This window comes from Parus major, chromosome 2 (genome assembly GCF_001522545.3).
Source record: "Parus major isolate Abel chromosome 2, Parus_major1.1, whole genome shotgun sequence".
NCBI lineage: Eukaryota > Metazoa > Chordata > Aves > Passeriformes > Paridae > Parus > Parus major.
The window spans coordinates 22,154,157-22,181,153 of record NC_031769.1 but is presented as its reverse complement, the minus strand read 5'-3'; the positions used below and the strand labels follow the sequence as shown (position 1 = coordinate 22,181,153).

Below are 26,997 nucleotides of genomic sequence, written 5' to 3'. Positions count from 1 at the left end.
TCAAGCCAAAACAGGTGCTGTAGTAGACTTACAAGTGTGCTCAAATGAATTTTAAAGAATAAGTGTAACAGTACAAAGCAGCCAAGTTTTGCTGCAGTTGGTGGCAATTTGCACCTCCAAAGCTGTGAGTTCATCATGAATCACTTTCGACAAGCAACAGATTTTGAGAATCAATTTGGTCAAAAATCACATCTATCATTAGAACATCCATCTGAGAAGTCCTCCAACCTTACAGTACATTAAGCTTCTCATTAAGAAATTGTCACAAAACTGAGAGTGATTGTAGATATTTTGCACAGCTTTCCCTGCACAGCTGCCTACCAGCAGCACAATCACATTTTATAATGATATAATTTTATGTATCTGGACTACTTTGACAAACAGAAAATTCCTTGAAAACTTGAAAGTTGGGAGACTTTCCTAGGTAGCAGCAACACCATCATTAAACTGCAGAACTTTTCAAGACAACTCTTCTGCATCACATTCAAATAAAATTTCTATAGTCAATATTTAACAACAGAACCAATTTGTTCGTTAAAATCCCCACTATTTACAGGGAAGTCTGGGAAAATCTATTTTACACATACTCTCTAATGGTTTAAATATATTTTCTGTGTACTTACACAAAGATTTAATAAAATGGAGGACATATTCAAACGCTCTAAGCCTGTAGACTGAAAAGCATCAAAAATGAATTAAGTGAAGCTGAGCTTTCACAATATATAAATAGATATTATGCCTTTTCCTAATGGTTTTACTTCCCTGCTGTTCACTTGGCAACATTTGGTATTTTCCTCTTCAGGTAAGTTGTATACAATTTAACATTAAATTACAAACATCCAACACAGCAAAACTGAACTATAACTGACATAAATTCTATTCAGTTTCCTGAATAGAATGATACAGATTGGATCAAAAGCTTGCTGATATGATATTTCTTACTAGCTTAGGTTATTTTACATTTATATAACATCAACTTTAAATTTATCAAGTTATTTTTCAATTAGAAGCTGCAACAGAACTAGTCAGCAGGATGAGATAGCAAGTTCAGCTCTAGAATTAATGTACACAAATTGCAACAATAAATCCTACAAATATTTGAAAAATAAAAGAGAAATCTCCACTCACACTTTTCACACCATTTCTGACTAGCACACCAAACCAGAGACAACTAACAGATAAAACTGCTTGTTTCCATGTCCTCTGCAGGCCAGTCCAGACCTGATACAGCAGCTTCAGAGAAGCCCATCCACCCATGAATATGACAAATAAAAGAGCAAGATCAGCAACAATAGAGAGAAAGCCCAGAAGTTACTTCTGCAAAGGCAAAATTATGTGTTTATGGGATTGATTTAAAAATTTTATAATACAAAATCACCCCCCCTGAATTCAGCATTCAGTACTAGGTTAAATTACTATTTCACTACTTGCTTTTTGCTAAACTGCTAAATACAGAAATATATGTAGGCTTATGTTAGGGAGTGGAATGAAAGATATCAGTGAAAAATATGCCACATGTCAAAGAGATGCATATAATCAATGATTCTGACAATATACAATACACTTATGTCAGAAGTTAAAAGCAGCTACAGAAAGGTATTCACTGAACCATAACAAAACACAGAAGTCACCATGTAGGTGGAAGGAGCACTTAAGGATTAATGGAATTACTACTGGGAGAACTTGTCCTGACATTACCATTATAATAACAGTTAAGTTAATAATTCAGAAAATTAAGAAAAATAAAGTCCTTAAGGGTCCGATTCTTAACATGATCAGTACATTACTTCCTAACCTGTTAGCAGAAAAAAACCCACAAACTTAATCAAAGATTCTGGAAGCCAGTATGGACCTATCTAAGGGAACTCAAGTTCAAAAAATAGTAATTAACCTGTTCTTCCCAAACTAAGAACACCAGCTACTCTTTTCTTTAGTTCAGAAACAGGCTTTGGAGAACTGATATTGCACAGGCTCTCTGCTGTTTCAGGTAATATTTGCTAGGATACTCCATTTCAACAGGGACTATAAACTGTAATTATCATTATATCAATACCTGAAACACTTAAGAACGTTTTAACACTAGTATTATCAAACCCAATTTACAAACCGTGTACAGCAGCCCCTGACAGCTGAGTATTTTTGCCTTTCTGGGACTTCAAAGAGAAATGACCCCAACAGAGCTGTCTGGATCTGCTCAGCAGTTCCTGTGACCTTTAAGGGGCACATCTGCACTCACATTTATACCAAAGTTGCCAAATATGACAGCCCAAATTCCCACTTGCCCCAGGCTAAGTACTCACACACACTCCCACCCCAGCAAACTCCTGCTGACCCCGAACACCCACCCAGGGCAGCCACTAAAATCTGCAGGGGCAAATGCACTGGCACCATTCAAGGATTTCCCTTAAAAAGCAAAATAATGCCTTACCCCTTCCCTGCACAGCTGGAGCCCAGCAGAGCTGCCCTGTGGGACCAGCCAGGCACTCCCCTGCTCTTCAGCCTAATCCCAGCCTCTCCATGGCTCCTCCATCCGTGCTCTCGTTCGTGGGGGCTCGGGGAGGCACAAGAGACAGACAGAGCTCCTGCCCAGAGGTCAGCCCTCCAAACAGCCCACCAGTGCTAACAGTGTGAGGGGAAAATGTCAAAACCTGTTGGAGCAGATCTGGTTTTAGAGATTTTAGGTACTGGTTTTGTTTAAGATTTACACAGAAAAAATAATTTTTTATTATTATTTACTATTTTTTAATAAAAATCCCCAAAAGGACAGGTGACTATATTTGCTATAGGACATCAATGGCTGGCCAACCTTGCACTTATATCTTGATGATATTTTGCCTGCTCAGCTACAGCTCCTTGAAGTTCTTTCTTCCTAGAGTCAGGGTCATTAAGGAGACAATGGCAAACACTCACTCCTCAGGTAATCCCTTATTTCCTGCTGTGACAGACCCCAGCCTCATTACAAAACTGATTCACACAAAGATCTCTATATTCACAGAGCACCTGGCAATAACTGCCTATTCAACTATGTATTACTTCCCTTTCCCATCTGTGTTCTTAAGTTTTGGGCACATTTTGCACATTTTAAGTCAAGTTTTCCAGCTAGTTAATTTGGGATCTGTGTTTAACTAAGTATTACCACAGGGAATATTATTTATGAATAAAATATGTCCACAATTCTATTCTTCTCTTAAGCTCAGAAAACCAAAATGCGAGAACTCTAGAGATGATGACTTTAGACTTGGGGAAAAGAAACACTTGGAGCTAGAAAGATGATAGAAGCAACAAATTTCATATACATAAGTAAATGAAAGACAACACTAAGAGAAAAATACAGTTTAAAATTTGTTTTTAAAAAATCCCTCATGCCTGTACTTCCATTCATTGTACAATATGTGGGCAAACACAAGTGGTTGGATTAGTTCTATGCATTAAACAACGGTTTGCAATTTATTAATAGGCATGACAACATAAGCAAATCTCCCAAAAAATCATAAAAAATAATACAAAATGGGTAGTTCTCAATAACAACAACAAAAAAAAAGCATCTCTACTTTCTGAGGACAAAACTATGTGAATTAAGGTGGCATACAGTGTAAAACTGACCACTTCACATCACTTACATCACAGTATATACAGCATTTTTAAAGAAGGAACTCCAGCAAAATAATAATGAAACCTTCAGAAAATAATTGATGTAGGACTGAATCTTTACCCTTTAATCACATTCAGTGACAAAGAAGAAGAACCCTTTAATTGGCAAGTACAAAAAAAGGAAACATGAATCCCTGTCAAACTAGTTATTTGATCCCACACTGATATACAACTGATCTCTTCCTGGAGTATAATTCACATGCTGCATAAAGATAAGCATTCTCCTCTAGAAAAAAGACCCTTTGCTTTTGTCCTTAATTAGTAATAGCAAAAAACCATCTCTCATCACTCTACCATTACTACCATAGTTCATTTCCTTTAAATAGTAGAACATATGGTGAAATACTATTTTTTTTTCAGCTCCAATTGATTTCTGTTGAGAGTTAGTTTTCTTTGGCTTGATCTACAACTGAAACACACTAGCTGTCAGTTAAAGGAATCAGAAATAATTCAAATAATTCCATACTATGGTCACATTTTAATCTTTCTGTCTTGTACTAATGGTATCTGCTGCTCTTTTCTTCCTCTCTTTCCCTGAATATGCTGCTGCTCTAAGCTTTCATATGTTGAAATATTCCACTAAGATCCAAACCGCTGTCAACACACTCCTACATAAGCATTCAGGAATGACTACCTAAAAAGACTACCTCACTTTTTGTTATATTAAATAAAGACAGCATGCAAGAGAAATAAAATCATGACAGAGGTTAACAAGGCAAAAAAATATTCTGACATCCATGATATAGTACGTATCTATAAAGGATCATTTTAATTTTATCTTCTACCACCCAGCAAATCTGTAACTGCTATAGACATTTATTCAGATATAGCAAGATGCACAGACTTGTTAGCAGAGATGAAAAAGTGGCTGATCACGTCCTTCACTCACTCATCCCAGAGGGCGTTCAGCCAAGCATGTATCAGAAAAAATTGCCCATACTATCCTCTTAATACAATTATAAATAAGGCTGCCAGAGAGAGAGATACAAAGCTGTACCGAGAAAAGCATCGCTTTTAAGCCTTCCCCTACCTTTTCCCTGGTATTTACAAACCGCAGGCAGTACTGCTGGGGAATCTCACCAGGGTGGCTGCCGAGAGGTCTCATGTGGCGTTCCCAGCTTCCCACCGCCTCCCTCTGCCTGGATGTTAAGCATTCCTGAGAAAACCCACCCTGACATGCACAGAATGAATCCTGCTCAAGTTGGAAGCATGTGATAACCAGGCTTCAGGTTGAAACAGGAAACCCCAGCACCCAATTAATCCCAGAGATTTACACAAACCCCATCTTACCGTTTTGCTGTTGCCCAGATCAGGTCAGATTCACCTGCAACTCTTTGGCATCTCTCTAGCAATGTTAGTGTTTGCAGTCAGGCCGGGCTCATTCAGCAACTGAATTCACAACATCTTTCTGCACTAGCAAGCTGAAATGGTACGGCTGTACTACAGCTAAGAAAGGGGGAAATCTAAAGCAGCAAACAAAGAAATCCCTCAAGACAGGGTAATCCCAGTGGAGTAGAATGTAAAAGGTACAGATGAGCACCGAGGGTACAATATTTCTCTGTCTAAATTTCATCAGCAATACTATGCTCTTTCTAAAAAGATTTTTTTTTTTTTTTAATATATGATGGACTTGCCTGTGGAGTTCCCAGAAAGGCAGAGTATCCAGGCTCTGCAGCAGCATTGCAGCCAAAGTAACCATGCATATGCTATCTAGGCAATTTACAGCAGTCTTTTTGAAAAGATATTGATTTACAGTGTAGCACTGCCTCAACCCAACACAGAACTGCAGCCAAAATAGCTAATGGTGATTTCACAGGAATTAAGGGGAAAAACTCAACATTCAATAAAAGGATGAAACTAATCATTCCCAATTCAATTCTGTCCCAGTCCTGAAAGATATCAGCAAGTTCTAGAGTGACAAAATGACATTATAAAAATCATCTATGGGCCCCTGGAAACACGTACTATGAATACCACTATCCACTTTTACTATCCACTTTTAAATAAACAATAAATATTAAAAAGCATTTAAAATTTATTGAGTCAAAATATAAACTCTCAAGTTACTTTCAGCATTTTAAGGATGAAACTCAGTATTTAATTTATGAATGCACAAAATACACAAAGCTGTAAGCAACAGACACCTACTCCGTGCTGAGAATCCACCACTCAGCCCAAGAAAGCTTGAGTATGGTAGGAGGGAAAAGAGGGCAGCAGGAGCAAACCCTGGCAAACCCTCAGAGAGAGCTTCTCCAAAAAGGAGGCAGCGCATCTTCTCCATCTCCTACTCCTACAGCAACCCCTGCTGGCCTGTGCTTCAGATGGCTCCTGGCTCCCCAGAAACCTCCTGGGATTGGGGGAGCACTGGGCAGACTATTCTAGGACAGGAAATAGTAACAGGTGTACATCAGTGAAACCTTCAGGAGGAAAAGCATACAGCTCAGCTGCGATGGCATCTTCAACATCCTGAGATATTATTCATTTTTATGTAATGATCAGGTACAGTGAACTAGCAGGCAAAACACAGCCCTGGCTCACACCCTGGGCAGCTCCAGTGACCCTCATCACAGAACCACTGGAAATGGGCTCCCCTGTAGAGTTCCTTTGAAGAAAGCAGAGTTTGCTCAAATTCAATTCATTTGCTCAGGTCCCACCACCGTCACCAAGACTTACACATGTTGACATACTTCTCAACTCCAGGCTCACACCTGAACCTAGCATCAGTGGCTCCAGTGACATATAAAACTTGAATGGCATAAGCAAATTCTATAATTATTATATTCCATTATTATAATTCTACAATTCCAAAATTATGTAGTAGTTGTTATCTTTTCCCCTCATCTATTACCCAACCTCAGTCACAGGAGCATCTCCAGACTTCTCAGTTTGTCAACTTGGTTTCTAAGCAGATAGGTGGCTTCAGATCTCCTGAAAAAATATGACTTCCACTCTCTTGAATAAAATTTTCTTCTCCTCTCTCTCAAGTGTGAAGCTCAGAAGAAAGCATGAATAAGAGCTTCCCGTTGAAATTAGGAGAAAATGCTTTTATAATGTTTACAAATCTTGGCTTTACTCAGTCAACAATAAATTTGTCTGAGGCTGAGGGAGAACAGGATGGAAGGATGCTCAGAAAAAAGAAAAAAACATAGTGAGTAAGCACCTGCAGAGACCAGTGTGTGCCAAAAGACAGGCACCACATTCAGGGAAAAGTGGTGGACAGCCATGGAAAGAGGAAATACAGAAGGCAAAAAAGGCAAGCCAGAGAAACAGAGAACTGCACTCCAGAAGCAAACAAGGTGTTGGGCCAAGGCTCAGAGACTGAAAGCAAGTCAAACAGCCTACAAAGTTATAGAATCACAGAATATGCTGAGTTGGAAAGGACCCACCTGGATCACTGAAGTCCCAACTCCTAACCCTCCACAGGACTATCCCCAAGAATCACACCACATGTGAAAGTGTTGTCTAAAGGCTTCTTGAGCTCTGTCAGGCTGATGCTGTGGCCACTTCCCTGAGGAGCTGTTCCAGTGCCCAGCCACCTCCTGGGCAGAGAAACTTCTCCTAATATCCTACTGAGACCCCTCCAACACAGCTTAATGCCCTTCTTTTGGGTCCTGTCACTGGTCAGCACAGAGAAAATATCAGCACCTGCCCCTCTGCTTCCTCTTTTGAGGAAGTTGTAGACTGCCATGAGGTCTCCCCTCAGTTTCTTCTCCAGGCTCAAGAGACCAAGTGACCTCAGCTGCCCTTCACAGCGCTTCCCCCTAGGTGGTCAATCACCATCTCTGCAGTCCTCCTTTAGACATTCTCTAATACTTTTTTATCCTTCTTATACTGGGCACCCAAAAGCTGCCCCAGTACTCGAGGTAAGGCTGCTCCAGAGCAGGGCAGAGTAGGACACTCTCCTCCCTGCCCGGCTGTGATGAGTTCAATTTAGATTTTAAAATTCTCCAGGGTAGCCAGCTGCAAGTACAGGTTTCACATTATCAGTACTTTAAGTCCTGCCAACACTTTCATCCCAGGGCAAACTGCAAAATGCTATGTGGCACTTGGGAGCAGTTCTTCACCTATAAGGAGTTATCTTTGGAGCTTTTCAAGATGATAGCAAATTGCTACACTTAAAACAGAGAAATTACAAAATGTCACAGCTCTGATGGTCAATTAACTAAAAATGCAATCCATCATTTATTAATACAGAGTATTTTAAAAATGCCAGTAGTTACTTCTGTTCTGTGTGGTCATACTGCACACTAATAAAATTAACGTGTAAGTAATGTCCCATTTCCATTAGTCTACAGTGAGTCATCTGAGAGGAGGGGAGAAAGGGAGCAAGGGAGAAAGGCAGCCAGCACCACCCTCCTCTCCAAGAGGTAATAACCAAATGCAGTAACTAGAAAAAGTTTCACACATATGAGCCCATTTTCTCCTCACAGAAGAAAATGCATGGCTGAGAAGCGCCACTGCTTCTCAACACAAACCTTTCCATTTTGACTACTGCAGACTCAATATACAAGGAAAAAATAAACACTTTTGAAAATTTACTCACTTGTGACAGTCATTTAGACATCTGGCCAGCCACTTCACAAGCCACTGATAATATTTCATGAAGAAAATATTTAACAAGACATTTTAGAAGTTATGTCCAGAAACTGAGTGCTGGATAGAACACCTGTCCAAGCCCAGTTCAGATCCTTGATATCACAGGTGACCATAAAATATGACCAACCCCCTTCCTTAAAATGAGAAGTATGAGTTTAGCTTGAGCTAGAATACATAGAGTACAAGAAGACATGACCTTGATGAAACAATCCAGCAGTGACACAAATGTATTGAATGCAAAGAAAATATTTTTTATCTTAAGATGGCAAGTGAAGCAGTGGTAATATTGCACAATGGAATGCATGATAAGTTATTCCAAGCACAACATCCTGTTAAACTTGCTTTGCAATACCAATATTTGCACTATACCAGATGCATTATCTGGTATGGTGGAACATCACTTAAAAAGTCACTTTCTGAAACAAAATACAATGCAACATAGTGCCAATCATTTTAAGACAAAAAAGAGATTTTGTGGATTTAGGGACTGATTCCATATACAGTTTGGATTACAAAGCCTTCTGTGCTTTCTCTATCAGCTCTTTTTGTTCCCCAGTTTGTCCTTTCGTAATCCACAGTTTGGGGAAGTCTTCATAGTGCTTTAAGGCTTCCTCACAGAGCTCCTGGGCTGCAGCAATGTTCCCAAGCACCCATTTCAAATTCACAGATTTCATGGAGACCCTTGCTGTGGGAACACTGCTGTGAGCCTTTGCCTCCTTGCTCTTTCATATTCATTGTTCTCTGACTCAAGCTTCATGGCAGCCAGCCAGATGTCCTCACTGCTGGGGCTGTGACAGGACAGGGGCCAAGATGCTTCTGGCTGCCGGCATATCTCCTGCCAGCCACTTAGATTTGGCTCCTGTGAGCCACAGCACTTCTGCTTTGGGACACTGAGCAACAGCTCTCTGCTAAAGAGCCTCTGAGGATTCTCTGGTTCCATGGTTCTCTTCAAAGTAGGCTACTTCCAGCCACACATTCTTCTTGCTTGGGAAAACTTGCAAGAAATAGGCATAAATGGCTAAGGCACACTCCAGAGGACGATGAGCAACTAACTGTCTGCATCTTCCATCCAGGTTGTTTTTGATCTTCTTTGATCCCAATCCCAATCACAGCTTGCATGATTGACTGGCATGTGCCATACTTCCAGCTTTATCACATTGCTCAGTATCTTGTGCACTGCTCAGTATGTGGTGCTTCCTGTTGAGTTGACACTGTTAGATGTGATGTTAGATGTGTGTTCCACACACGAGATGTGATGGCTCTGTCAGTGATTTACTTCACCATCTGGGTGTTTCCATTGGCTTCCTCCAGTTTGGCAGCAGTAACCCAGAAGTAACAGTCCCAGGCTTTCTTAAGGACTTTATGAGCATTTTCACATGTCTCCAGCCTTGCCAGCACCAGCCACGGTTCAGCACTGGCTGGACAAGGCTCCACAGCCTGGCTCAGCATGACCCTGGCATTCCCAGGTTGCTCCAGTTCCATGGCTGCTTTTCCATCGAGTTTGGAACATGTTCAAGGGCTTTCCTCAGGACACGTTTCTTGGCACAGATATTCATCTCCAGCTCTGCTGCTCTGATATAAATCCAGAATGACTGGAAGGTGCTGGACAGCCTGGGTCACAACAGCCTTGGCTGTATCTCCAGGCTGAAGCCAAGCAGCTTCCAACCAAACATCTTCAGTAAGCTTAGGGCAGATCTCTATTCTTTTCACGCATGATGTGGTTGCAAGCCACCTGGAGTTTGCCAGTGACCTCCTCCAGTTGGGCGGATGCTATCCAGACTGGTGGATGATGAGGATTGGTCTCTTGGACAGACTTCAGGAATAAACAGGCTATTCTGATATTATCATCAATATGTCGTCCATGTGTGGGAATCATGGAATTCAAGTCTGAATCCCAATCCTTTAGGGTCCACTACAGTCTGGCCATTCACAGTCTGACACCTGGCTTATCCTCATATCCATCAAGGTGCTCCTGGCTTTGCCAATCTTCCTCATATCCAATTCACCTGTCCCATGTGTTATCAAGCCTCACATCATTCCTCCTGGGTATAGCATACTCCCTGGACATGGAGTATTCAATCCACCAAACTGTGTCTGGAGTGGGTCCACAGAAGTATGATTCTCCCGACTGTATATGATTTGCAAAGAAGCTGTTGGAGAGGAGTTAGCTTCTTGTACCAAGGATTCCTCTCATGCTTGTTCCTGGCATCACCAACCTCTGGAACACACAGCCACTCTTCCTCAGAAACCTCTGCTAACTTCAGTTTCAAGTCTGAGAACTGCTGCTGAATTTTAGGTTGTTCCATATGGTATTTTCCTATTTCCTCTTTTTCTTGTTGCTCCCTTCTCTCTTTCTGCCTTCATCCATCCACTTATCCAAAGCTGTATAAATAGCATCTGTTTCTTTATCCCCTTTTTCATAGGGGCCGCTTGAGGACAGCTCCCAGTGTAGCCACTGAAATCATCATAACTGGTGTCATTCAAGTTCTCATCTTCATTATCTGCTGTCTGGTTCTGCTTCAGCTGGTCCCCCACAGTTCTCTTCCCCAGCAGGGCATGATGGTCATCCATGGGGTCATTGGCACCATAAGGGTGGTGTCAGAGTGGGTGGTGGAACCTGTGGCTCTGCAGCCCAGCCCCAGCACGTAGCCCAGGGGTGTGGGCATGCCCAGGATTAGCTTCTTCTTATGGTGTGGTGTCCCAAGCCCCTGAAGAGCCCAGTTGATATATGGTCAGATTCAGGCAGGAATGGCCAGCACTTCCTCCAGAGTGGGGAATTTCACAATGGAATGATGTAATCCTGCAAGTCATAGGATATTCTGGGCAGTCCTTGATGGCCTAGGTCACGTCTGCCCAGTGTGGCTGTTGAGTCATTATGGCCCATTGGCAGAGAGGATGGGTGTAGTTATCATGGCTGAGTCAAGTTGTGAGACAAACACTACCTAGGCACCAAGGGCTCCCCTCTTTCCCTTATCAAACACCCAGTCTGCAGCCTGAGGGCTGGATGTGCACTGCTGCAAACGACCCACCATTAACAGTGGTGATTATTCATCAGGAATAATACACATAGGAGTAGAATACATAGTTTGGTTACACCTCACAATGTAACCCAGGACACCCAGAGAGCTGACAATACTCATGTTTGCAATCCAAAAACCAATAAATTAAAAAAAAACAACCCACTAACCAGTAAAGGATAGTAATACTTCTGTAACACCAATTTTAATAATGAATACTACAGATAGAGTTTACAAAGTTTTTCTTTAGAGATAATTATAAAGAATTAAGAATAGCTTCTAATATCTACAAGTATAAATCCCAGGGATGAATCCCTAAAAATGTTTCATTCTTGAGTTACATATGAGCTACAGCTGATCTCATAGAAGGACAAAGATCAGTGATATCCGATTTCAAAGTCATCTGCAGTATTTTAGCCAGGAGAAAAAAGCTTTCTAGAAATGAATTAAAACACAAAATGATGAGTTCACCTTCATCTCTTTCTCAAGTTTAAATATGTCATGCACCAAAATTCTCATCTATGAAAGCACTGGAGTTTAGCCTCCCTTCATTTTCACTTTGAGATACTCACATGAAAGGCTTTGGGTTTGGGTCCGTATTGGGACCAATGTTATTTAATATCTTCACTAATGACATAGATGAAGGGATCAAGTGTACCCTCAGCAAGTTTGGAGATGACACCAAGCTGAGTGGTGCAGCTGACAGCCTGAAGGACAGGATACCATCCAGAGGGACCTGGAAAAGCTCAAGAAGTGGCCCATGGGAATCTCATGAGGTTCAACAAGGCCAAGGACCCCTGGGCTGGGGTGACCCCAGTACCCACTCAGGCTGGGGGATGCAGGGATGTGGAGCAGCCCTGCCCAGAAGGACCTGGGGGTGCTGGTGGATGTGAGGCTGGACATGACCTGGCCATGTGCACTCACAGCCCAGAAAGCCAAAGGTGTCCTGGGCTGCACCAAAAGCAGCGTGGGCAGCAGGGCAGGGGAGGGGATTCTNACCTGGCCATGTGCACTCACAGCCCAGAAAGCCAAAGGTGTCCTGGGCTGCACCAAAAGCAGCGTGGGCAGCAGGGCAGGGGAGGGGATTCTGCCCCTCTGCTCTGCTCTGGTGAGAGAGATCCCACCTGGAACACAGCACCCAGCTCTGGGGTGCCCAGCTCAGGAAGGACATGGACTGTTTAATTTCTGTTTCACAAGGCTTAATATTTAATATATTTATAAAAACAGTATTCCTGCAATAACTTCATGACAGCTATGGTTTTGTTCGCCTTTCTTTTCCTATTTGTTTCTGAAAGTTTACTTTTTCAGAGTATTGCCTAATCACTATCTTCACACTGTTGTCCCATGATCCTACAATTCTTATCCAGAATAATGTAATTTGCTTAGACTTGCCAATAGACTTGCATAGCTGCAGTTAATTTCTTCATATGCATTGGTTGATACATATCAGCATGAAATACTACTATAATTTTATCATCCCAATAATCTATATTACAATATCCCTGGGCAACTTCTGGAAGTTGAACTAAATAACTTTTTTTTTAATACCTCAATTTTTCATCCCTCTTCCATGGCTTTATGTCCTACCTGGAAGGTTAGTTGCTATTCCCCTTTAAGTCTCAGAAATGGATATCTTACTAGTTCTGCATGGTGTACACAGCACATGTGACAGATGTATAACCATCACACAAATCACAATGGCTGGAAAATCTGATGATAAGAAAACACTGGGTTAGATGGGGACATGACATGACAGTAAACAAGTGGTTAACAAACCAAACAGAAACATTCAAGTAACCTTTGATTTAAGGATATTTTTGGTTCTCATGATAAAATATGAGGAGCAGCTATGAGCTCTCTATAAGCATCCTTCCAGCTGTATTTGTCTAGGAGGGTGCACTACCTAATTGAAAAGCATTTCATTGCAGTCACCCATGCTGCTGTTCTTTACTAATTAAATTGGCATAGAATGATGATCAGCAAAAGGCATGTCAAATCTCAAAGTGATGCAATGCTGAGTCAAGCACCCAAAGGAAATAAGCACCAGAAGTGCAGGTATTGCACTAATATTCATCTATCCTTTGATTAAATACAAAGGATTGGTTTTGACCTATAAAACCCTCTACTGTCTGGGTCACTACCCCCTTGCAGACTGCTTTTCTTGTCCTCTTTTATCTCAGTAATTCAGACAAGAGGGTTGCATTCACCTGGGCATTCTCACTGAAGGGCACTTCAGTCCAGAAGCTGATAAAGGTTTAATGCATGTTGAGCAGCTTATCTATTTTCCCAGGACTTCTTAGGTGCAAAATAGAAAGCATCTCAGGAGGAGTGAGCTGCTGAAGATATAAAACTTCAGAAAGGACAAGAGAAAAAAGCTGCTTCCACATACTATTAAAAATAGTTCTGCGAAATACAGTTAGTGGTGGTACAGCTGCAGCAGCTTAAATGTTCACAGAGCACCCATCCTCACAGAGTATTTCACCTAAGCCGTTTTTTCCTTCTCCAGACCATCTCCTTCCACACCTCTACAGCTGAACCCCATTACAGCATGTTCTAAAACAGACTCCCTATTGTCCTATCATCTCATTAAGGACAAAAACATGGATTTTCATGTGATGGAGCACAGTGCCTACAGAGAGCTGGGATGGATTTATACATCAAAAGATTTATTCAAGGGAAAATATGTGGCCTATAAAAAAAAGCCTCCAAAGTTTTAATAATTTTAAAAGGAGAAAAATATAGATTTCAGAGTGAGAAAAGAATTTTCCTTACCTTGTTTCAGATTTTCATTAATTTCTTGAAAGGAAATTTTAAAGAAAACATGCTGTTTCAGTCTTAACAAACTCAAATTCAAATGAAACTTCTTTTGGTTAAATGACATGGAAAAATATATAGATTAATTTATCTAGCTTATATCTATCTCTCTTGCATCAAGTTTAGGAATCGGAGGAAAGAGAAAAATTAAGGTATATGACAAACAAGGGGAATGATTCCATAGAACTGACTGGTTGAAGGCTGTGAATGGAGATCTTTTTCCACTTAAATCACCATTACAGGATTTACAGCACAATGTTTCAAACCAAAACCTCTACAAAACACTTCATTTAGCTTTGCATGAGAGCTTTCTGTAGTATTGAGGTGTGAGAGGGGTGTGCTTCCAAACAGTGAGAGAAATATGGATAGAGATGGCCTCCAAATTGAGAGGCTCATCACCTTTCCAGGGATTGAGGTAAGGCTGGCTGGTATTTCCCTGCATCCTCCTTGCTGCTCCTTCCAAAGGTCTGGATGATGTTTGCTTTCTTCCAGTCTCTTGGACTGATAATCATGACCTTTCAAAGATGATCACAAGCAGCCTCCCTATGGTGTCCACCAGCTCTCTTCCATTCATGGATGCACTAAACCCATTTGCAAAATCTTCTGGGGGGGAAAAACCAAACCTGGTACTATATTTAATTTGTGACTGATTTAGCAGAATATTACAATGAAAAATATGCTTACTGTACCATAAAGCAAAGTCAAATCCCATTAAAGCAACAATTCTCACAATCTAAGACATCCCATGTGTATCTACACACAGAATGATAATAATGTGCTCTTATCTTTTTTTTCCCCTAGAAAAAAACAATAAATCCTCAAAAAATGAGACAACGTGAGCCATAGAGTTCATGGACTAAACTATGTAGCAGTGAACACACTTTCTTAGAAACTTCTTGTAAGAAGCAGAGTCACCAATGCTTGATTATTCTGTTGTTCTTCCAAATAGCAAGATGTCTTCCTAATTGATACTTAGAAATAAAATTAGCATTGCCCTATCAGCTTAGTCATTAAAATAGGTGTTCACTCTACTAGACTCATAATAGACAGAGAAGCATTTTTTTGTGTTCACAAAACCCCTTACAGCATCAGGAGTAAAACAAAAGTTCTACCATAAAAACCAGTAGTGCATTTAGTTATGAATGGTAAGTGAAAAAGAAGTCTAAAGCAGGAGAAGCATCATAACATATAAATTACATAACATATAAATTATGATTCCTCTAGACAAGGACAAATTGCAACCTAAAGTTTAACTGAGGAAAAGTTTGAAGGCCTCAGAAATGTAAATGCTGCAGAACACCTCTTTTGAGGTATGATTCCCTACAGAAGTGGGAGAACCTTTTTGCAGGTTCTTCAGGTACTTCAGCATAAAATTATGGCTGCTGTCTAACAAAATTTTAACAAAAATGACTGAAAAAAAACCTTAAATGATTTTAGAACTTACAATATTGAGGGCTTAAATGTCTTATAGAGTATCTGTTTGTCCTCAGAAAAGGTTACAGAAATAATTTAAAATGTAAGAAGACAGTAATAGCAGAAGCAATTACTACAGCAATAAAAATTCAGACAAGAAAAAGTCAAACAAAGATTCCACTGAAGCCACAGTGGTATAAAAATCCCAACAAAAGATCACTTTAAAATGTCTTACGGCTGCCTTTGAATTTCATATGCCAAACACAGATCTGACACTTGCAAAATAAACAGTTTCTATTTGAAATGTTGCAATAAAAATACACATCTCATACTCCACTCTTATACCAGGGGTGTTTATATTCCTGGGGAGTCTCATTAACCTCTGTGCAACCAGTATGTTGAGAGATAAACATACAAAAGGCTGGTTGTTCTTTAACTACCCGTGACAGCACCAACCACCAATTACAATACATGCACAGATGGCTAATTGGTTTCATCACCATTTTCACAAGTCTGGGAAGGGGGACACAACCTTTTCCCAATTTCTCTGAAGGTTAGTACCAGCAGCACAGATCCAATCCATGTGTTGAGGACCCTTGGGTCTTGCTGCCCTACTTGGTCAAACAAAAATATAAAAATATGTGCAGTAGTTTACATGATATGCTCAACACCCCTGATTAAATTTTATGTAGGTCTTCAGTACACATATGGATTTTATCTCTCAGTTACTTATGAAATGCTAAGAAGCATGTCACATAAATGATAAATTCTAAACAGTTCAGAACAAGAAAAAAGTTTATAAGACTCACAATTAATTTGTCAGGAATGGCAACACTGAAACCCCATTAAAGTAAATGCAAAAAACAGTCTTCAAAACTAAAGGTAAATTTTAACTGGGCATTGTAGTTCAAATCTATTGTATGTAACATTATTTCTTCCTCTAAAATACCTGATGATATAGATCTCTCTCATCAGTATTGTTAACAGGAGAACTAGATCACATGCTTCTGTAATTAAGTTTAAACAGCAGTAACAGCTTACATCCCATAATCAGCTGTATGTTCTGCATATCAGCGAGTTTCACATCTACTTGCTGAAACAGAGCAGGGAGACTGAGACTCCACACAAAGATATCTGAATTTCCTCAAGGACCTCCAAATTTTAGAGATCATTTTCTCCCACAGTAGCCCTAGACTCTTGCCCATCTCCCTAAAACCCGTTTCTGTTCCTCCCTTTGCTCCTGGCCCTCCATACCCACCCTTATGCTTTTACCCTCCATACACACCCCTACACATCAATGTGCTTTTCCACTATCTTCCTGAATCCTCCTAATTCCATGTTAGGCTCCTTTTTTCTTGGAGGATATTTCATATTCTGTGTTTCATGTATTAGAAGCACTGAATATTCAGGGGAAAAACAGTATCATTGCCCTCACAGTCTCCAGGAACCTCAGCCTGAATCCTGAGGGGGAATGTCCAGGAGCAGTCTGGCTGTCCCTTTCCATACAGAAGTTCCTTTTTGTGCTTTAGCACATGCACAGGTAGGTTAGCACAGGTTCTTTAAGGAACTGCAGTGTGCTTTTTCAACAGGAAACACTAGAAAATTTCAGTTATGCTTTAACAAATCTCCAATATGCATTAATTAGGAATATTTTCTGCATGCCAATTTCAGGAAAAGCTGGAAAAAATGACAAAAGCAGAAGAAAAATCTTGGTAATAAAGTCTAGCCCTTTCCAAACTTTAAGTGTTTGAGAAAATGAGGATGTGTAATTTCTAAAATTACCAATCATTCCTACATGTCCTTAACTTTCCTGAGAATTGGCATCTGCAAAGTGATGCTGCAAACAGCGTGGCTTGCAGAATGCACATGATGTCAAGTCAGGAGAATAGTTCTGTCTCCCTCAACATGGACTCTGTATGTACAGGATGCACCTGTACTCCTTCATGAACATGGAGGGAAAGCAAGCAGAATAACTTTGAATTTTTCTCAGCATAATGAATAAAGGGTGTCCTCCATCTCATCCTTCAAAAGTTTATACTCATTTTTAGGCTGGGGTATTTCTTCTTCAAACAAGCACTGAAACTAAAATGACTCAGTTTTTTGATAGGCCTTCTTATTGAGTATGTATTTTTACAAAACAGCTAGCAATTAGGGGTCAAGCAATTCAAATCTTTAAAATTACGGCTTAATAATGTTGGCTCACTGAGGACTGCTTACTAATATGATTACCAGCAAAGGCTGCCAGTATTGTATGAGATAAATTCTATACTGGAATAGTTAGACTAGCCTTTTCTTATCCTTCTTCTTCCCTGCTAGCAGCAGATGTCTTATCACTAAATGAATGAAACAGTCTTTGCAGACACATCAAGGATCATGCCAGGCCAGAGCACTGCCATTTCCCAAGCCATTTCAATGGAGATAAGAAGTAAGAAATGCTCTTTCAGAAGACAGGGGGAATTTATTACATGAGAGCATGTACCAGCCTGGGAAATACAAGTTTCCAAGTTCGTATGTTTCGTATGATCTCAAACTTCAAGGGGTTTGGACTTGGGATTTGCTTGTGCTAAATTAATACTTTAGCCTCTCTTCTGACTCTGCCAACTGCCTTTCCCTAAAGCTCAACTTTTGAGAGGGCAGGGGGCAAGCTATCATGGAATATTAAACTGCATAATATGGCATAAACAGTAGCAAACAACACAGATCAAATGCATCCCTAAGGTCACTTTCAAGAAATATTCATTTACATTTTTTAATTGCTGCTTTTCATTTCAAACCCAGGTAATATAAACAACATTAAGCCTGCCCTTATCAAACAGATGTTCTTTAAACAAAATCTGAAGTTAAAGTAATAAAAACGAATATCAATTAAAGGTATGAACCCATTTCCATACAATGCACTAGGAGGCCTGTATATTAGTACTAGAACAAAACACCTAGCAGGAGATTTCTAAAAATGCAAGTAAAAAGCAGACAAAATAAAAAAATCCCACTTGATTATATAAAGTTAAAAGCCCACAAAGCCAGGTCTTCCTTTAGCAAAGTCCAGTCCATGAAGATACATGAAACAGAACCATTAATACACACATAGTGTGAAAAAAAAGACCATCACAAAATAAAGCCAGCCCTCAAAAAACAACCAAACAAACACGTAAGAATTTACATCTGAAGTGCTATATGCATTCCCTGAATCACACATTACATATGACTGGCATGCTTTAATTCATGCAAATCCTTTCTGAACTAACCCAGATGTTAATGTAAGTTTGGCATAATTCCAACTAATACATAAATATGATAAAAAATTATGACTACTCCCCTTGTTCTTAAAGTAAGCAATTACAGCTAGGGAAAAGATAGGGTGGTGCACAGTTATCTGTTAATCTGCAGTGCAATGTGTGGTTTTACAATAGTAAAGTATCTTCAGAGCAGAACCAAGTAGTAGAACAAGGGCTTTTCCTTAGACTGTCTCATGAAGGCCTTTATACTTAAAACATCAGAAATAAAGTGCTCTTTCACAAGAAGGTGCCAAACTTTAGTGTTGGCAAAGGTTCATGTCATTGTTTTTGACCAAAAGGCTAAAAAAACCACACCAATCCAAAAAACACATTAGAAAGGATAAAACTTCTTTGTGCTGTGGGAGCAAAGGAATGCAAGCAATACTGAATAGCTTTTCTCTGACTTCATCTTTGTATTTTCAAGGCCATCCTCCCTAATACCCTAGCATCTGAATATCTTCAAGATGTGCTAAGAAATCTGTCTTCAAAATCCACTGAGAAAAATACTAATTTCCTTCTCCGTCAGACGGAAAATTAAGGCTCAGATGTTTAATAACTTCTTCTGCCAGAAGAAACTGTATTTGAATACAGGTTGGTCCTGAGGTTATAAGTACTGTGAAATCTAATGCATTCATTTAGTCCTGGCCTTTTATACAATTTTTATACCGCTACCAGGTTGTCAGAATCCAATGAGATTTCCTTCGATGTCACCTTCACGTCTTCCACTCAACAGAACAACCATAGGGTTTTAAGGTTTGCTATTGAATTATTACTTTGGCTTAACACCAGCATCAACAATTAGTATTAAAGGTATGAAATAAAATTAGATCTGAGGCATTGTGCACTATACCATAAACAGGTCATCTTTACTACCTCCTTTTACATCTCCCTTCCAAAAACATTGCTTTCACTCATTGCGATCTATTAAGATATCCTTCTATCATAACATTCCCTCTAAAAAAGAAATTATGTTTCTTAGTGAGCGCTGAACTGCAACTGATTGCAAAGCAGCCACGACTACAGAACACTAGCAATATTTTAAAAGCCATAGAATTCACTCATGCCACTGCTAGAGCAAACACTTCAAACAAAACGTGCTGTAATTCACTCAACTTAATGGGAAAAGTAATGCCATTATGGAAATGTGTGGACATTGCACATAGTGCAAGGTCAGTCAGCAGTGCTTCATCTTCATAATATCTTGGCTCCTTGCAGGCATTTTTAAAACACATTTCATATAGTGGTGGGTTGTTGTTTTGTTTTTTTTCTAATTTGTACTAGAAAAATTTCAAAGTTGTGATATAGAACAAAAGTACAGAAAGTAGCTTCTTAAATTTAACTCAGTCTATGGGCTTCCTGAATCCCTACTCAAGTGCATCCCTAACTGGAAACACCTACAGACTCAGACACACTGACATTCCCAGACCACCACACCAGGCAGCTCAGAGGCTCCCTGGCTCCACACCACCTTACACCTTACACCTGTGATCACTGACCCTGGAAAAAGTCTCTGGGTTCTTCTCCTCAAGGTCAGGATTAATGAGTGAGAGAGAGACAGTTTTTGTGTTCGGACTCAGTTGTTTATTTTTTCTTATCTAGATTGCATTCTCACAAATAGTGAGTTTGCACACCAAGCTAACAGTCCACAAAATGGAGCCCCAGGTATCTCTTTCTAAGGCCTTTTAAGTGTCAACTACCCAATTATAAAATGCCAACTAATTTATTTTTACTTATAACCCAATAAGCAAACACCCGTGCTCAGCACTGCAAATTTTTCTATCCAATCACACAATATTACTAAAATCCATGAAGAAGAAGGTAAAATAAAACAAGGCAAGCCCTAAAACCTCCATCTTGTTACATATATATATTACTATATTCTAAAACCTTGAAGTCTAAATTTTCTACTAAGTGATATAACACACGTCTGTTTAAACTACACACTCACAGTTACAGTTCTATCTATCAATTTTGGAAGCCTTTTCCATGGCCTCAGGTCAAACCCAGTGTTCTTTTGTGGGTCTGTGCCTGTCAGCACAGAAAGCATGAAATTCTCCATGGGTTCCAACATGATCCAAGCACTGACTGCTCCAAAAGTGTGAGCACATTCTGCATGTGTGACACCAAAATGCTTCTGAAGCAGTTTTAGAGTAGGCAGCTCTAAAGTGCAGCTTCCTAAGCTTAAGCATTATAAATCTACATCCAACAGTCAATCAAATTTAAGTCATTTCAACCTCTATCATATTTCATGTTTAAAATGTTCTGAAGAAAACCTTTTTCTATCTGCTCTCAAAACTAACACTGCCCTTTCTCACAAATTTTTCAGTAGAACATGAATACTGCCTGACTTTAAGTCACTAAAAATTTAGCTTAGACTTCATGAGTAGCAACTGCAGGAAAAAGGCTCCAAAGAAAGGCACTGACAAATCCAGATAGAAGTATTATTTTCATGGTTACTAATGACAGACAGAAATCAGCAGAAATGCATTGCATTGAGTTCCCAAGAATTAGTGGATCAGCATTAATACAGGCAATAAATTTGCAAAGTGTAATGAGGTTTCAGAAGACAAATAGCAAAGTCAATGCACATGACTCCAGGCTTTGTTTCACCTCCCTCACAACTGTAAAAGTCATGACTTTACTTATCAGTGTACATTTTATATAACCTGCATGGTAGACTCAGTTCTTAGGCATGGGAGGGTTGTGCTTTCTTTTTTTAAATTGCCTTTATTCAAGTAGAGTTTCTTGTTTTTACACAAACAGAAGCACAGATCAGACACGGTTACATACGAAGCAGGAAAGGTCATCATGGGAAAACATTTTGCAATAAGTAATGATTTTGTTGAGAAATGGCAGCATTAAATAAATATAATTAAAACTGTTTTCTTTACTTGATGCTATAAAAAGAAAATTACCTCCAAATGCAAATTTGGTGACCTGTTCTCAGAGCCATCAGCTGTTGGCTTCTTTGATGAGCTGTGAGTCCTCAGTCAGACCTTTTATTTACACATTAAATTTAAGCCCACAATCTCTATGTAGGACTTTTTACCTTCAAGAATAAAAGCCATTGGCAGGTACAGAGATTTGTCCTTTCTATTTACATAGAAAATGAACTATAATCATCCCTTTTAACCAAGCAGAAAAACTTATTTTAGAACTTAGAGTAAGTTTATGCCAAAGGATTGTCCTTAAATGGCTATATAGTATCACTTGGTAATAAAAGAGCCAGTTTTGACTAACTGGAAGTGTTGGATTAAGTCTGCAATTTCTTTAAAGCAAGGAATTACACAGCTATGAACTTCAGTAACTATGTATGTATTCATATTTTCAATTCATGTTTCACTATTAAAAACTGAGCAACTGAGGTCTAATAAATAGAAATTATTTCCATATCATTTGTCTTAAGCAGCATTTAGAAGGAAAATGGATTGATACCATAATTTAAGATGTTTGAGCAAATAAAACCATTTTAAATAGTGGACAGAAAAACCACAAAAAATAAATTTCTTCTTTTAACAAGTGCATTATTGTCTGCAGTTATTAGAAATCAGAAAATCTCCTCAGTGTTATTCTTTAGTGATTGAAGAACTGGTACATGTCATCACTCCAGGCTCATATTCACAGATAAACTGAACATGAGAACAAAGCATCCTGATTTTCAGCTACCAGCTACCTTCCAGTTTGTGAATGAACTAGTTACAGAATTAGAAAAAAAAATAATTTGTTGAATTCTGCAGAAATAACTATTACTGTCAAAAACTGATTCAGCATTCAAAAGGTTAGCAGTCTGGCTTGAAATTTCAGCATAAGAGTATTTCTTACCTCACCCAACTAACTTTCAACTTTTTTTTTTTTCCCAGTCAAAACTATTCTGAATTACAGTCCTTTAAAGTTTGTCATAATGCTAAAAAAAATGTAAAATTTAGACCTTCTTTCACTCATTTGTCTTTAAAATGCTTTTCTATCATCCTATCTATTTGCATAATGCTAAATCAGTTTAGTTGTATAAGAACATAGATAAAATACTTCTCTGTGGCACGTTTTGATGCCACCAAAAATGCAGAGAAGCTCTTCTTCTGTTCCATTGATTTCACTGCAGTCCAAAATAAGCTACATTCTGCATTAGTCTATTTGTCATATCAGAGCTCACCGTTAAAACATTCGCTCCATTTTTCATAATCAGTTAATAATGGAAGTATAGAAACACTTCCTCTAGCCACTGCAGTGTTAGACAAGTGTTTACACCCTGACTGTGAAGCCCCTCTGTCCCTGCTCAGTGCTGCCAACTGCTCTCCGGCAGTGCTCCAGCTGCTTCCCCGCCGCACAGCTGGCACAGTCAAAACCCTCTGCTTGCATTTTACCCACTCAAATGGCTGGCATCCCAGTGGATTAGGCTGTTCCTGTGCACACAGACCTGATACCTTCCAAATCACTGATTCAAGTCACTTACCCAGTCTCCTGCTCAACAGCGTGTTATTGAGACCCGCCATTTGATGGAGCGTGCCATAGGAAAACCATAACAAACTGGGAACACTTATTTATTTAAATGTACTAACACGTGACAAGAGCAGTCTGCACCAGTCTGTAACAGAGGGAAATGGATGGCAGTAAAACTAGAAAAAAAAAACAGGATAGATTAAAAAGGATTGAAGCAATTCTAGCAGATGTTTACTAAAGGAAAGCTCAAGGGACAAAAGCCGTGAAGGTAAAAATGACAAAAATAATTTAAAGAAAGAAACTAATTTTAAAAAGGAAGGCAACACTTTTGGTAAGGTGAGGACTGATAGATGGATGCAATCAGGTTCTGCAGACGTCTGAAACTAAGACTTTGAGGTTTAAAGTAAAGCAGGAATAAAAGGGCTTTATCCTAAAACATACCCAAAGCCAGTTTCCTTGTTTCACTTGAGAAAGATGCTGCAGTGTTGTATAAGAGAAATCAAAGCTTAGCACCATATGTATGAACCCTCTTTATCTGCAAGAATTAAAAGACTTCAAAACAGCCTAACTCACATAAAGGTGACATTATCAGCCATTAGACAAAAGCCAGCCTGAGTTTAAGGCATGCAGACTGCTGGAAAAAAATATTAGCTGCCACAGAACCCTACCACGTAAGGAAATTTCACCTTTAGGTCAGAAAACATGGTCACTTGCATTTCCAATATTTTTCTGAGTAAGAGAAAGGGAAAACAATGAACATTAAGCTTCTTTCCTTCATGAATATATGTAAGAGTCATTCTTCAATGAACAATTTGATATACTAGATTCTGAAGCTTTAAGAGATTTGTTTTAAGTGGATTCAGCAAGCAGAAGGGTCTTGCTGGGGATGCCAAAGAGGTTTTAACCTGCATGAAAACAAGCCAGAAAGTTACTGTGGTCACAAAACACAAGTAGCAAAGAAACTGTTTGTATAAAATGCCCAGAGGTTTTCCACATTCACACATCATAATTAACACTTTAAAACACTCCCTGGTAGTTAAAAGCTGAGTATGACACACTGCAAACACTTCAACAAAAGGTATTCTAAACACTTTTATAGTTCCTAACATATAGCAGAGACCTGAAGAAGAAAAATATCCTTTTTACTAACACATAGCCTTTAAAGAAGTCAGCCATTTGCAAAATATATTTTGGCAAATAAAATAACACCCACAAGGCAAAATATTTGTCTAAACATGCAACCTAAAAGATTTTTATGCAATAGGAAAAAAAATATACTTTTCTTCTAATTTCCCTCAATTTGCTCCACAGACTTTTCCTGAAATAGTTTTTGTATGATATATTATCGTGAAACAACGTTCATTTTTGGCATCAAGCACACAGCAGGCAGTATTTCAGGAGTGCCCAATATAAAGCTTTCTTAATTACCTAATTTCCAGTTGCACTCCTATAACACATCGTTTATCCCAGTGGAAATCAGTATCACCAAATGGTCTACAATAATTTACTTACTCTCTAAGTAAGGACAGGAAAATAAGGTATTAATACAATGTATTATTTTCTTCCTATCTGTATACAAGGCCCTGGATGCACATCCCTGTATTGCACAGGGACGTGTAACACCACAAAACAGGGCTACATAAAGATAAGGTTACATATTTAACAGCCTGCACTTGCAAGTATCATTTATGGTTACCCATCTGCTTCTCAGGATAGTGACCACACTATTGTTAAAGTCCCACCACCACTTTCAGTGCTAGTAAATCTGAAATAGCACAGTGTTTTCCCAGCTATTTATAATAAAAATACATTCCAGGTTTCTTGTTTGTATTTTATTCCACACTTACATAACTATCAGTGCTCCACACCAGAGGCATGAACAGGTGGTTCTGAGCAAGGGTGGGCTGGGGGAGCAGCATGCATGAAGGCAGCCCACACCTCCTTGAGCAGGGCTGTTCCTCTGCTCCAGCAGCTCCCCTGCATCATCAGTGCAGCCGAGGCACAGGCAGATGGTGACAGCTACCCTTCCCAGGCAAAGCAGAGAGGAGCATGGTTTGTGTAATGATAAATCTATGTGTTGTGCACAGACCCAACCCAAAATGCCAACCTTTCAGGTTCTGTGCAATACTCAAAGAGCCTTTTGTGGAATACCTGAAGGCCACTGCTCATATTAGTCAAAACAGAGATTAAGATCTCCAAAAATATTTGCTCAGGCATTCCAGAATCCTGCCCCAGAGTCTACTAAGAGCAGCAGGGTCAGTGAAGCAAGCGTTCAGCCAAATGAGTAATGCTTGGAGTCAAGAAAACAGCTGGACAGACACAGATGTTATCTAGGTTGCTCTTTTAGACAACCAAAACATTAAGGGCTTTGATTCATACTTTGCAATAATCTCTGTCAGAACACCAGCTACTGGTGCTGAAGATCCAGGTGATGCTAGAGAGATCAGACAGCAGAAAAAATCCAGCACACACAATTATTTTCAAAGGCACATATACCTTTGATATTAGGCATTTACGTAACAGCTTCTCTGCACCAAAAATAAAGTCAGCACCGTTTTTCCCAGAATCTTAGCCAACCTCCCCTCCAAGGACACGAACAGGGAATGCTGTCAAACATCGAACCCCACAATTTCCCTTAGTACTTTGATCCTGCATTAGCACTTGGCATCCTCATCTAAACAGCTAATGGCAACCACAGCACCTCTGACAAACCAGCTACAGAGAAAAGACTGAGGTATGCTGCAAAACAATTTCTGAAGTTTCTAGGTAATAATGTGGTTAGATGCATAAGCAGATTATCAACTGTGTTACAATGTGGAAATGCCTTCACTGTACTTGAAAACACCATAATAAATGTAAACTTCATTTTCTATAGGGAGCAGAGCATCAAGGGGAAAAGAACCACACCTGAAAGAAACTAAAAGTATTTTAACTTCTAGAAGAAATAGTGAGAGGATATTTTTTCTCTTTCAAGCATTTCCAGGCAGCCTGAAGTAAGAATTCAGGCTTGCAAAGTAGACAAAAAAGTACCAATATGTTCCTGAAGTAGTTTTTGGGTGACATGAAATCCCTTAGAAATGGAGACTGCAAAAGGTCCCTGATGACCAAAGATTGTTGTATCCTTCTTCAGAAAAAGACCAAAAGGACAATCAAGGAACTACAAACTAGTCACCCTCACTTAGGTCCTTGGAAAAATCATGGAGCAAATCCTCCTGGAGCACATTTCCAGGCACATAAATGTGACAGTGACTGATAACAGATGGCATGGATTTAGCAGGGGCAAATTGTGCCTGAGGACAAAATTGTCTCCTCTTCTACAAATCTTGACTGGGTTTCTGGACAACATTAGAGTGATGAACATCACTGACTTTAACTAGTTTTTGACAGTCTCCCACAGCATTCCTGTGCTCAGGTTAAGATGTTGCACTCTGGATGGGTAGACAACTAGTTGGGCTAAAAAATGTTTAGCTAGCTGTGCCAATGGGTTGTACTGTTCCTGCAAGCTGGTAACAAATGAGGCACTGCAGGGGCACATCTGGGGATGTGCCCTGTTTAATACCCCTATCAACAACCTGGAGGAGATGAGGGAGTGCACTCTCTGCAGCTGCTGGGCTGGGATGTTGGTATCCAGGGCTGCTATCCAGAAAGACCTGCACAAGCAGGAGAAACGTCCTGATGGAAACTTCAGCCATTTCAACAAGGACATACAAAAGTTCAGCATCTGGGAGTAAAGATGTCCCAAATGTTGCCCCCACCTTACAACACTTGGTGAGTGCATGGGCCAGATCTGCAGA

General features: G+C 39.6%; 1 protein-coding gene across 6 annotated transcripts in view; it reads right to left on the bottom strand.

Annotated features, from left to right (window-relative positions):
* CDK14 (cyclin dependent kinase 14) overlaps positions 1–26,997 on the bottom strand; it is a 342,956-nt gene that overhangs the window by 271,460 nt on the left and 44,499 nt on the right. Inside the window, exon 1 of one of the 6 annotated variants that reach the window (XM_015618270.2) lies at positions 4,942–5,076. The exons of 4 other annotated variants lie outside the window; for them this stretch is intronic. Coding sequence is in view for 1 of the 2 variants with exons in the window: in XM_015618269.3 (XP_015473755.1) it covers positions 4,682–4,756 (75 nt within the window). In the remaining variant the exon portion in view is untranslated. Of the gene's footprint in view, positions 1–4,681; positions 4,788–4,941; positions 5,077–26,997 lie in introns of those variants that run through there. One more of the 6 variants, XM_015618269.3, reaches the window with a different exon arrangement.